The sequence below is a fragment of the Cupressus sempervirens genome, chromosome 3, assembly GCF_028749045.1.
Source record: "Cupressus sempervirens isolate cs-2001-9-10 chromosome 3, ASM2874904v1, whole genome shotgun sequence".
Taxonomy (NCBI): Eukaryota; Viridiplantae; Streptophyta; class Pinopsida; order Cupressales; family Cupressaceae; genus Cupressus; species Cupressus sempervirens.
The window spans coordinates 70,862,845-70,875,198 of record NC_143120.1 but is presented as its reverse complement, the minus strand read 5'-3'; the positions used below and the strand labels follow the sequence as shown (position 1 = coordinate 70,875,198).

The 12,354-nt window shown below is 34.3% G+C and overlaps 1 protein-coding gene across 1 annotated transcript; it reads right to left on the bottom strand.

Annotated features, from left to right (window-relative positions):
- Nucleotides 1–5,369: 5,369 nt before the first annotated feature.
- LOC149564835 (glycosyl hydrolase 5 family protein-like) lies at nucleotides 5,370–10,210 on the bottom strand. The gene is made up of 3 exons (XM_089818404.1): nucleotides 9,318–10,210; nucleotides 7,966–8,433; nucleotides 5,370–6,042 (listed from the first exon to the last, which is right to left on the bottom strand). Exons 1-3 carry the CDS (start codon nucleotides 10,030–10,032, stop codon nucleotides 5,534–5,536), a joined length of 1,692 nt encoding a protein of 563 aa, XP_089674530.1. The 5' UTR covers nucleotides 10,033–10,210; the 3' UTR covers nucleotides 5,370–5,533.
- Nucleotides 10,211–12,354: the final 2,144 nt, after the last annotated feature.

Here is a 12,354-nt window from a genome sequence, read left to right as displayed (position 1 = left end):
AATTGAGACTAAGTGATGAGCAAGATAAGCATTCAGGATAGAATAAGTGTTTGAACTAATGACAGATATATCATAATTCCAACAAGGGGAGGGGTGAATTAGTTACTACAAAATAAATCCCATATCCCTTAGATGTCAATACAAAAATAAACTCTAAAATCTGAACACTGTTGATTCTCGGCAAACACACATAAAATATTGTAACTCGATAGACAGTATAATTGCTCGATAATTTCTTAACATGCAACTCTTAAGATGTTAACAATGATTATCATTATTTTGACTTAGTTGCAAACACAAAAAAGGAATAGCAAGAACAATTTTGACACCAAGATTTAACGTGGAAATCCAATTTGGAAAAAACCACCAATTGCAACTAGATACTATTTTTCACTCTTCTGAAGTGAGCCCTGTTAGGAGCCAACCCTGTTAAAGGTTGCAAAACACACTATTAGGTGCGACCCTATTAGAGGATTTAATCACCCTGTTAGGAGCGGCCTTGTTAGAGGTCTTTAAATAATTCAATAGAAATGCCATCTTGTTAGAGGAATTACAAATAGCTATTAAGCCAACTTTGTTAAGAGATTTAGATCATTGTTACAATGATTAGAAAGTAACAATGACATGACCTAATTTGGATGCAATTGAATTGTTGATTACAGATCTCAAATTTGGCTTATACTTGATCCTTCTTAATTGAATATATCTTTTCTACTTCATAAGGATATTCTACTTATCCTTTTGATTTGCTTCTTCTTAGCATCATCAAATCTTCCACACTCTCACATGTCTCATCTACTTACTTCTAATCCTTAACTTGACCTTATACTTATATCTTTCATATTGTCAAGTTAGGTCCAATACAACTTAGAGTAATTAATATTCACCTTCTCAGTCGGCTAGAACCAACAAATAAATCAATTCAACTCAATATGCCAAAATAAGAAAATCCTTCATTAGTTGACCCTGCTTGGTAGACACTAACTAAGAAAATTTTTTCCTGTGTTAACCAACTAAACTTGATCAACACTACATACTTGCAAAGTTCCTTGGTAATTGAGTGAGCTCGGTTAACACTGGTTTAATTCAACTTTTTCTTTATTAATGGAGTGAGCTCAGTTAACACTCATCTTCTACAAAATTTCCTTTGACACCCGAGTGAACTCGATAGACACTACCTTCTGAACTAGGCAAACTCTGGAATGCTCAGTAGATACAAAAAACTATCTTCATTGCTTGAGCGGGCTTGACACCCACTAATTGGTAATGATATGACATTTTTTGTAACATCAAAGACAATACACAATTAATCAATTGTTTCAACACAACCATCTTATTCACTCCATATAATGATTAAATAAAACATTATCTTGTCAAAGACTAAATGATCAAGTTCCTATTGGTAATTTTAACATTCTTGCTCTTCTTTCCTCAACAACTTCACTAGTTCATCTAATATCTCTCTTTTCAAATCCTCTTAATCAATCAAATAATATGACACTCTATTATGTTAGTAAATATCTTTCTAGTAGATTTGACATCAACGAAAACACAATAATTGTTTCAATTGTGGTTTCCAACATCGAGATCCAATAAAAGTCTCATTGAAACCTTACATATATCATCATTTTTTAAATCATGGGATAAAAAATTCTGAGAAGATGAATTTCATGTAGTTTGAAATGTAGATATTCATGTTGGCATATATTTTTGTCCCTATTTCACTGTCAAAGAAGATTAATGTTACTAGGACACTTCATCTTTTCTTTTATGAAAACTGACATGTGATGCCCCAACTAAGGGGGAGTGTTACAAAAATGTTGATTTTAGGGGTCAGAACTTTATACCATTTAGACATTGTTCTAATGTAATGTTATAAAACCTTATATATTTTATGCTTATTACCAACATCATTTAATTCAATTATAGTTTAGTTAGGTATTAGGTTATTAATCATAAATATGAATGGAGGTTTTTGAAAAGGTTTGGTGAATAATACCCCTTCATATATTTGAGTTAATATCACATATATTTTGACAATTTGGCTAGGTCAAACATTTTGCTGTTGTCATTTATGGAAACATATCAATCATATGAAGTGAGCAAAGTATGAAGATGAAGTTATGGTAGTTAGACTTAGAAAATTGTTTAAGTGTTATACAATTTATCTGGTAGAATAATTAGAGTTTTGATTGGTGAGCTTCATAGGCATGTGCAAAGTTAGGTATAGATACCTAAGAATGTGATGATGAAATGTGCAATTTCGTAAGTTAGGACGACCAATATGGACAAAGTTATGATGATTTTACCAGTTACAATAGTATAGAGGCAAAACAAATCATGATAAGGAAATGGGTATTTTGAGTTAAGGAATTATTTTATTTACAAAGTAATGACTTAACTAATTAGGGATGAAATCCTAGATATTAACCCTAAGTGGTAAAGAGTAAAATTTTGTATTTTGATAAAGTGTATAAAGGCATGAAGGCTGACATAGAAGATATTTGTTAATTAGCAAGGTATAAAGGAAGATTGCTAAATGCAAAGTTATGAGTGAGTTTTGAAATATTGATGTACTATTTTTGTGATGTGAATCTTGATGTATGATAAGAGGAATGTGAATTTTGACAAAGTTTTGTGAAGAGCAACAAAGGAAATATCAAATATTGAAGATATTGGTAATAGTACAAAGGTTTTTGTATCTATCTCTTTGTATTGAAGAACTTTATTGTACATTGCATGTTTGGGTAGTGGGCTCATCTTGCATAGATTTGTAACAACTCCTAACATAGTTGAGTCTTCTAACAAGGACCAAGACACTGTACAGATGTAATAGACTCCTAACATGGTCAACATCTTTAACCATATAATTTTTATTAGTGGATCATTTTGTGGGTACCATCCCCACTGGGGTTTCCCCTTGGCCAGGGTTTCCCTAGTTAACAAAATATGGTGTTATGAGCTACTTTATTGCATGGCTATGTTTACTATTCAACATAGTTAATTTACTTTCTTATGCAAGTTATCAAATTGTTTTAAAGATATCCACTTTTGGGCTAAAGTTTGTGAAATACTAATTCAACCCCCTCCCCCTGCTCCCCCCGCCCCCTCATTATTTTCTATTTCTAACATTATCCTCTTCCACAATTTGCACACAAAGTATTTTATGGAGAATCTCAATATTGCCAAATATGTAAGAAACAATTGAATGGTTCCTTATGTCTTCTTGTCCAACTATTCTAAGAAGTAGAAGTCAGGGTTTTGAATCGTCTTCTCAAATATAAAACTACACAATACAATCTCTTAATGTGACAAAAAATTTCAATAATTAAAGAAATAAATCTCCCTCTTTGTAGAGCCACTAGCTTTGATACCACATGTTGAGCTACAACTCATTTGGACTAGGTAGGACTTGAACCTCTTTGTAGAGACATAAGTTTTGATACCACATTCTAAGCTACAACTCATTTGGACTAGGTAGGACATGAACCTATGACTTTTCATTTGCTAGTGGAGTGGTGCACCAACTAAGCTGTTGACCCCACTATGGAAATCCCATCATCATATTGATTGTGGCTTATTTGCAACATATTAATCTCAAAAGGTAAATGATTCTTATAACTATTTTACCATCTTTGGAAGGCCTTGTATTGAAACACTTCATATATGTCAAGGGATTTAGACACTTAAAATTTGGACATTATACATATGGCATGCACTTCAATGAAATGTCTCGTATATGTAAGTAGAATCCCTACATAAGGTTTGAATGTATTTAATATTTGACTATTTCTATAGCCCCTGAATAGCTTCAAAGAAATTCAACAAAAAACAATTGGTCTTGAATGCTCTTTTGTGCATGCTTAAAAACATATATTGAAGGATTCAATAGATGGCACAAATATCTAGGACCTTTACTATAACCTAACTATTTTACAAGCTTATGATTTACATATGAACTTCTTGAACATCTTTGCACAAACATATTCCTATGAACTATCAAAGCAAGCTTCCATGAATCATAACATAATAAACAAGTATGAATGCAACCACCTAGAAACTTCATTTTGGAGACATTTGAGCGCATGTAAATGACTTGTTACAAGATCCTAAAACCTTTCCCTCTTTATGCAATGTGCCATGAGCATTCTTCCTAGATTTAAAATATGTCCTACATAAGAGCAACAAAGTAAGTTGCATGCATTCAAAATAGTTGACTTATTCTAACAACACCAAATAACCTAACTATAAAACTCTCACGATACTTTGATCATGCTTCAAAATATGTTTACCTCCTAGATGTATACATGAGCCTTCTAGAAAATAAATATTCCTCATCACTTATGACTAAAAGATTATTTTTTTGAAAGAAAATACAACTCATCCCTTCTTGAGACAAAACCCTTCTAAAGCACTTTTGGAACTTAAACCAAATTATCCCTTCAAAAAAATTTGTAAAATAAGCATTACTCTCCTCTATGAGGGGAACATAATTATTTGAGTTAGAATGCCAAATGAGACCATTCTATGCTTCTACTAATCTAAGATAACTTATTCTTATACAAATCTTAAAATTCAATATCTTTTGTACTTTTATTTTGAAATACACGAGGCATTGACATTTAGAATAATAATTTTATTAATACATTAGTATTGATTTATTTTAAGAAGTGGATTAAGTAGTTATTAATGAAACATATTTATTTTACTTTAATTGTTGGCTGTGAACTTAAAATAAGTAGTGGCATTGAAATATCACTACTAAGAATATTAACAAATTTTCATCATCCATATTTGAAATCACACTCTTATAATTTCTCCAATTGTTATCTCATTCTAAGATAAATTATAGAATGTGATGCATTGAACAATTCTCTACTATAGAATGTGACGCATTGAACAATTCTCTATTGTAGAATGTGATGCATTGAACAATTCTCTTTTTTTTGGTACTCCATTTTATGAAAAATCATAAAATATGATACATTGAATATTTCTCTTTTCTTACTGTCTCATCAGATTATATAATGTAACCCAAGATATTAATGAAAAAAGAATACACATCATCTATTTTCCATTACCATAATCATGATTTAAAAAAAATTTAATCATGAACTTGAAATTATTATTAGTGTCTTTCATGGTTATCTTGCCCAAGTCTCTCATTTTAAGTCATTGGCCTATTGTCGTTAAATTATGTTAGTTTAGGTGTGTTGTGGCTGGTTCTGTTGTCAGTATTTGTAAAAGAGTGCAAATCAATGCCTAAATTGGGTAGGTATCAGTTTATTTTGTCAACGTCAGTTTATATAAGAAAATGATGTATGTATTGTTTCTACATTTTACAAGAGATCTATGGGACAAGAGGGGAATGTGAAATATAGAACATTATTTAATTGACCATTTCTTTACAATTGTGGATGAGCTCTTAAATATGGAGCACAAAGAGAATGTATAGTATAGTGTCATACGAATATGGTTCCTCCAACTGTTTTATCACAGCTTGTTGAAGTGATTTATATGGATGCTTCCTCCTTTATTCTACTGCAATCCCTTCATGTGGGTATGCTTCCTCCACATCTTCTCCTTGTTCCTCTAACATGATATTTGAGATAATTGGCCTGTCTCTGGTTGTGGTGATGATCTTAAACCATTGATCCCCTGGTTCACAGCTTGTGTCTTTACCCAAACACTTGCACTCATTACTCACAACAGTTGGGTTGGAAGATCCATCAAGACACACTGTACTACCATTCCCTACACTTGCAGACAAGTGCAACTTAGAATCAGATATCATCTCCCACTTACTATTGTCATCATCACAGAACATTCCTATCCTGGCTTGTTCTCCTAGGCCACTAGCTTGTATGCAGAAGAATGTTCCTTTCAGCATAATCCTCTTGTCTTCATTGTATGACCATGCATCACTTTCTGTGCAAGGCCCCAGGATAAGATGTAAACCCAACAAGGAGCTCCTCTGTAGACACATTCCTGTAGCTGGATGGTATATCATCTGGTAAGGAGCATGATCAGATAAACCAGGACCTGCAACAATGTGAATTGAGAGTATAAGTCTATATGGTACAGAAGCAATTTTAATTAAATTTGAAAAAATGGCAATTTGGGTACTTCAAAAGGGTTTGTCTTTTAAATTTGATAAACCTTTAGAATGGTCTCAACTGAAAATTGAAGAGGCCTAAGAATTCTAGTAATTCCTGGCCTTACTTACGAGCTTATGTGTTAATCAATTCTGGTCATTTTCTAAACACAATAAATTTGATTAGTTTGAGCTCGATAAATCTGACTAGTTTAAACTCAAATCTACATCTAAACATTTGTGTATAGTTAAGAGGTCCCGCAATCCACATCATATTATATATTCTATTGTTCACCTTGCAGATTTAACCTATACATTACCGTCACGCAGAAAGATATCTTGCAAGTTGCAGTCACAATGATAAACCAAAAGGGAAAAAACAAGAATGGGTCCTCTCAAGAAGGGTAGGTATAAGTCTGCTGTCAAAAGCATAATAAACACCATTACATAATAATATCTAGCGCCTAATCTGTTGAATGTCTAGTTTAGAAGTACTTTTCATTATTAAGAATATTTTAAAAATGGGTTGATAATTGAAAATACTTACAAACAAGATGTGGAGAGTTTTGGAGTGATACGAAAGTGAAAATATATTTACAGTTAATTTTTCTATAGTTTTAAATAAAATATTATATTTTTATATTAGAAATAAAGAGATCAAAATTACAAGATCACAGCATATCAAAGTTCAGAGGTCAAGCCTCACACCATCAAAATGAAATATATACAACGAAATAACAGAACAAAATCATAGACCATGACACCATGTAAAGCTCATCAGCCTAGGTATCCACCCAAGCTACCCAGCCCAAGGGGCCATCCATCCACACCATGCTTTTCAGATCTTGAATTTGATTCTGCATGTAAACCATCTCACTAAAAGCATTGTGAGGTCTTCTTTTAATCTCATTGCTAAACCTACTAAAGGTTTGATTGAAAACATGTATGTTATCCCCTCCAAAGTATCCATGATTAACCTCATTATATTTTCAATTTACAACTTTGTTAAATTTGTTTTTAATGTAATTGATTGTATATAATTTTTTAGTATGAATATTATAATTTAATAATAATAGGCAAGAGTCTAGAATCCAATCCTAAATTGTGAGTTTTTTGAGTGGGAGGTCTAGATTGGATTTGAATCTATTTGAGTTTAATAAATAATTAATTACAGCACATAATAATAATAATAATTAATCTTGACTTTAGCCTCTTACTATCAATACAAATAATTATAATCATATTAAAATAAAGAAATTATTATTTTTAAAAATTTCAATTATGTTTTATTAATTTTATACCAATATTAACATCCAATTAAAAAGATAAAATAAAATAGGATACATAATATATTATTTTTATATAAGAAAAGAAGATCCACTTGTAACTTTACTACCATAGAAAAAGGTTGACTTATATTAGTTTTTAAAATGTTCTTGTGTTTGGAGAATCTTTCCTAAAAGACTAAAAGTATTGAACACTTGACCATATAACATAGAATTGAGTTGCCATCTCAAAACCAATTTGAAAGTAAAACGAGTGATATATTTTCATATCAAATAGGGAGAAGAAACTTTTAAAAAGAGAGAGAAAATTAAATTTATCACAAACCTTCGAGTAATCTGTCAGTAGAAGCATTCCTCATCCAAGAATCTAAGTATTTAGATTATAACAGGCAAAACTATTTAAAAAGGAACCAGATTGAGAGAGGGTCTGCTTGTATTATATTGTTATAGGCATTGACTAAAATTTTACGGACATCTATTTATCTGTTTTGTAATTTAAGCTCCATAAACTAAAGGAAGATATTTTCACCTATTATAGATCCTTAGGAGGAATTGAAGGAGTTTTTTGTTGAGGTAGAAAGTCACCTTGAAATGGCTGTTGCAAAGCACTTAATCTGATTAGAAAACTCGAATTTCTCGGTTGAGTCCAGTCCCTAGCAAGTAGTCCATATGTTTCATCCAAAGCAACAATTCCTGATCTGATATAATAACTTCCTTGAAGAGCCCAGTGAGCCCAATCCAAGTCATTCTCAGCAGCAAATGCCAGAAAGCAATTTATGTATCGATTGTCATTCACATTTGTTCCCCTCTGATCAATGCCAAATTCACTTATGAACAAAGGAGCAGTGTAGGTCATATTGGGTGTAAGTAAAAATCCTCCTCTATTCAATACACTTGACATCACAGACCCACAAACATGGTTGGCGTTCCCATTGGCCCAAGCCTGTCCATCAGAAAATGCATACCAATGCATTTCAAACACTATCTTTTCCCTGAAGGTCAGGCTCACTGGCTTTTTAGATAAAAAATTGAGATTGGTGTCAAAGCTCAATCCTGTGAAAGGAAGACATGGAAGTATTTAATACAAACAAATAAATAAATATACGAAGTTAATTGTTCTAAATAAAAAATTGGGTTAAGGAATTGAGAAATATACATGGTTCAATAGAATGAAGTTAGATTAATTCTATTAAAAATAAAGTTGAACTAAGGAAGAATAGTTCAAAGCCCAACATTTTTGAATTCCTAGAAATTCAAGTATCAATAAGAGATGTTTTTCCAGCTGTATTTGCCAAGAGGGATGAGCCAGCCTTCAAGTATGAAGGCCTTTCAGGTAAATGGTAAACAAAGGTTATGGTTTAACTTAAGATCAACTTTTTTTTTAAAGATGATAAACAAAATTAATCCCAAATTTCTTACAAGAATTTTTAAATATTTGGAATTTTGTTTTTGAAAATCTATGGTGAAGAATTGGGATTGTTATTTTACAGGCAGAGATTCTCTATAATTCTCTTAACAGTTTTCCTGACTACTGCCAGACCTGTAGAATCCCTTTCAGATTCAAGGTCAATAATTTCATCATCTATACTATCCAGACAACAGATGCCACATGATCTGATATGTAACTAAACTATAGAGTCCTATATAATTAGTTTTAGTGGCGTGAGCTATGTTAGTTGGTAGGTTATCTGCATACACTAACACATTGATGTCTTAGCTGATTGTATAGCAGTTTCTGTCGCATAAAAGTTGGGTAATAGTTAGATGATAGCTAAGGAAAAAGGAAAAGAAAATTTGGATAAGATTGTAACACAGGTTAGGCAACAGCCTACAAAATAATGATAATTTGTGAGCCTTTCATCTTGAAGGTCTTAAATTCCTAAACATATAATAATTATTAATCTAAGCTTAATTATAACAAAGGTTTAGGTTGATGCCTGAGAGTATAACCAAGACGTCAGGATTTGCTTTGTGGACGGCCTCTGCTCCCATCTGCATGTATTTATACCAATCATTTTGGTTTTGCTTTGGGCCTCTGAGTTCATTCCTAAGACTCATTCCAACAACCTGACCAGTCCCATTGAACGTTGAAGCCACTGTTGTCAGGCCTTTAATCCACACTTGTGGGTCAAAGTCCTTGTCTCCAAAGAATCCATTGCCATCTGAATTGCTACAACACCATCCGGGCCTGCTGATATGATTGTCCAAGATCACCATCACATTGTTTGATCCCAAGCTTGAAACCACTATTCTGTATACCGCTATAACGGACAAGTCAAGTAGTTGTGGATTATGGGTTTCTATTCCCGACTCTGCATCTGTGAGGCCTAAATTTCTCATGGACTGCCTGACCGTTGTAGATCCCAGAGAAGGGTTTGTAAACATGTAGAGAGCCCATGTCAAGCGAACGCAGTTAAAACCCATTGAAGATATGCTTGATGTTATTGCATCAAGTGGTTGATGGTTCAGACCTTCTACTACCATGGTATCTACATGTGAAACCCAGTTAACACATGCAAGCTTTACTCTGTTCCCATCTTTGTCTACAATCCATCTGGAGCTTGCATACAAAGGAGAAGAGCCTACCCATTTGTATGTCAAAGACAAAAGGAGAAGCACAGATAATGCCTTCATTGTCATTGCAAGGGTCATCAAGGAAACTAGTTTAAAGATGGCTTTGTACCATGGAATAAGTATAATTTATATATACCAAACCTAATCCAACCATATTTCACCCCAACTATGTCAGCTGTAAAAGCTCAATTCTGCAACCTCGATCTGCATAGAAGGCCAGGGGAATGTTTAAAAACTAGATTAGGAATTTTTTGGTCTGTAGTTTGTAGTTGTTCATAGATTATATCGATTTCATTGGTGCCATTGTTTTGGTGTCACTCGACTTGACTTGTAAGAAAGACAAGGAGGAACAGGGTTTGCTTGACGCATCTCCAGTTAAAAACGTAGGGAATTCTTAAGGGTTTTGACTGTTTTCCACGCTATACATAGGATGCCCTCTCCTACTCCTGCTTTCGTCCTCATATAAATCATTTTTAATATAGAAATTTTGTATCTTCACTTACAACAAACTTCATTGATTCTTTCTCATCTGTTTTTCTCACCTACCATTCCAGATGAGTTCGGTTCTTGACATTCCTGAATTTCTGGTCATGTCTTTTTCATTGTTCCTGAAAAATTTCATTCACTATGGCCCATCCATTATGTTTGATGGAATTGAGGAAAAATAGAATTTGATCAAGTAGACATTCTTTCCAACTGATTAGCTAACAATGTTCTAATTTTTCCACTGAAGTGCACTAACTACATGTAGCACCAGTACGTTCAGTCTGCAGTTAAACACAGCTGAAAATGAACACGTAACCTCATATGGGGTTGACCACAAGTATTCGAAAGGTTTTAGGGGTATCTGATATTAGATGGGCCATTTTTGATGAATAGTCCTTTTCTATTAATAAATAATATATTAGTTACAATTCACAAAAAAATGTTGTGGGATACAAGATCACTCCACGAGAGTTCGTACCACCGAAGCCAAAATCAACAACTATTCATTATAAAAAACACTAAGCAACCCCTTAGGCTGTCAAAGCAATGCCAGTTGAGGGGGTGGTTCATCATGATCATGAAAACCCTAGTCATCCTTGGGATTGGCAGGCAAGCTAGGAACAGTTCAACCATCAATAGCATCATTAGGGGCTTGGTCACCATCCTTTGTATTAGCTCGCGGGGGTAAAATAGCCAACTCTAGGCAAAAAGGCCATTTGCTAGAAACCACACAAGGAGCACTAGGAGGGGGAGCCACTAGACTTGGGGACCAACTGGAGCCACGACGAGGCGGAGAAGCCAAGCGACAACACCAACCACCATTGCCACTACTAGGAGAGTGGTGGCTGGAAGCCTACGAACATGGTGTGTGAGAGCGGCGAGCATATGAGTTGTGCCCTCAATAGCAGCCCTTGGGCGGAGTGTGATTTGTCAAGACATCAGACGTCACTTTGATAACCATACAAGGAGCATTACCCCAATGATTGAGTAGCTCCTGAAGGTGGGCCACCTCCAGAGCCACCTATTAGCTTGGACTTGAATCTGCATCATTACATTGTTACAAATGCAAGCTTTAGTACACATAGCAACATTTATGTCAAGAAAATAGTGAGTGAAAAGAACAACATTCCTATCTAAGTCCACAAGGTAAACAAATCTCCATCTTGAAAGTATGCTAGATCTGGGTAAATTGCCTAAGGGAACCATGGGGGAGTTACCCAAAAGAACCATATGCCAGGAAAAGGTTTAGGTTTAAATAACTTGAAGAAATCATGAATCCAGTGCCAATAGTTTTGAGCATGTCTATAGAACCAAAAAATATGCAAAAAAGACTCTGGTTACCCACAAAATGGACACTAAGGATCTGGAACCCCAATATGCTTGAGTCGAAGCTCAAGGGGAAGACCTTGAAAAACCATGCACCAAGAAAATGCGCAATCTTGAGTTCTGTAATGACACTCCAAATAGTGTGGAAACGCTTTTTCCGCTGAAAAAGGGAAGGCTGTAAATGCCAACGTTGGTTGAGGGTATCCACCATTAGCAAATGGGGAGAAAGCCATTGATACCCCAAATTTGGTTTGTAGTTGGTGAAGGGAGTGACAGGATACCACTTCTAGTCTATCCACCAAGGTCAAACAGACTGAATACCCACCTTGTGAATTGAGTGATCTAGAATTGCAGAAAGTAACAGATCAAAAGTTTGCTAATATGAATGGGCAAGATGGAACTAGACTTGCATATCTTCCTAGGATTTGACTCATAGAGACCCTAGAAAAGAGGTCCTTAGGTGTCTTGATGCCACATTTGAAAAAATGCAGAGCACTAGCACCTTGAGTCTTGGGCTGAGGAACACCCTGGATGGCAAACAGTGGAGACCACCAAATATTTTGCTGGTTCAAAGAGAACCCAGCATGG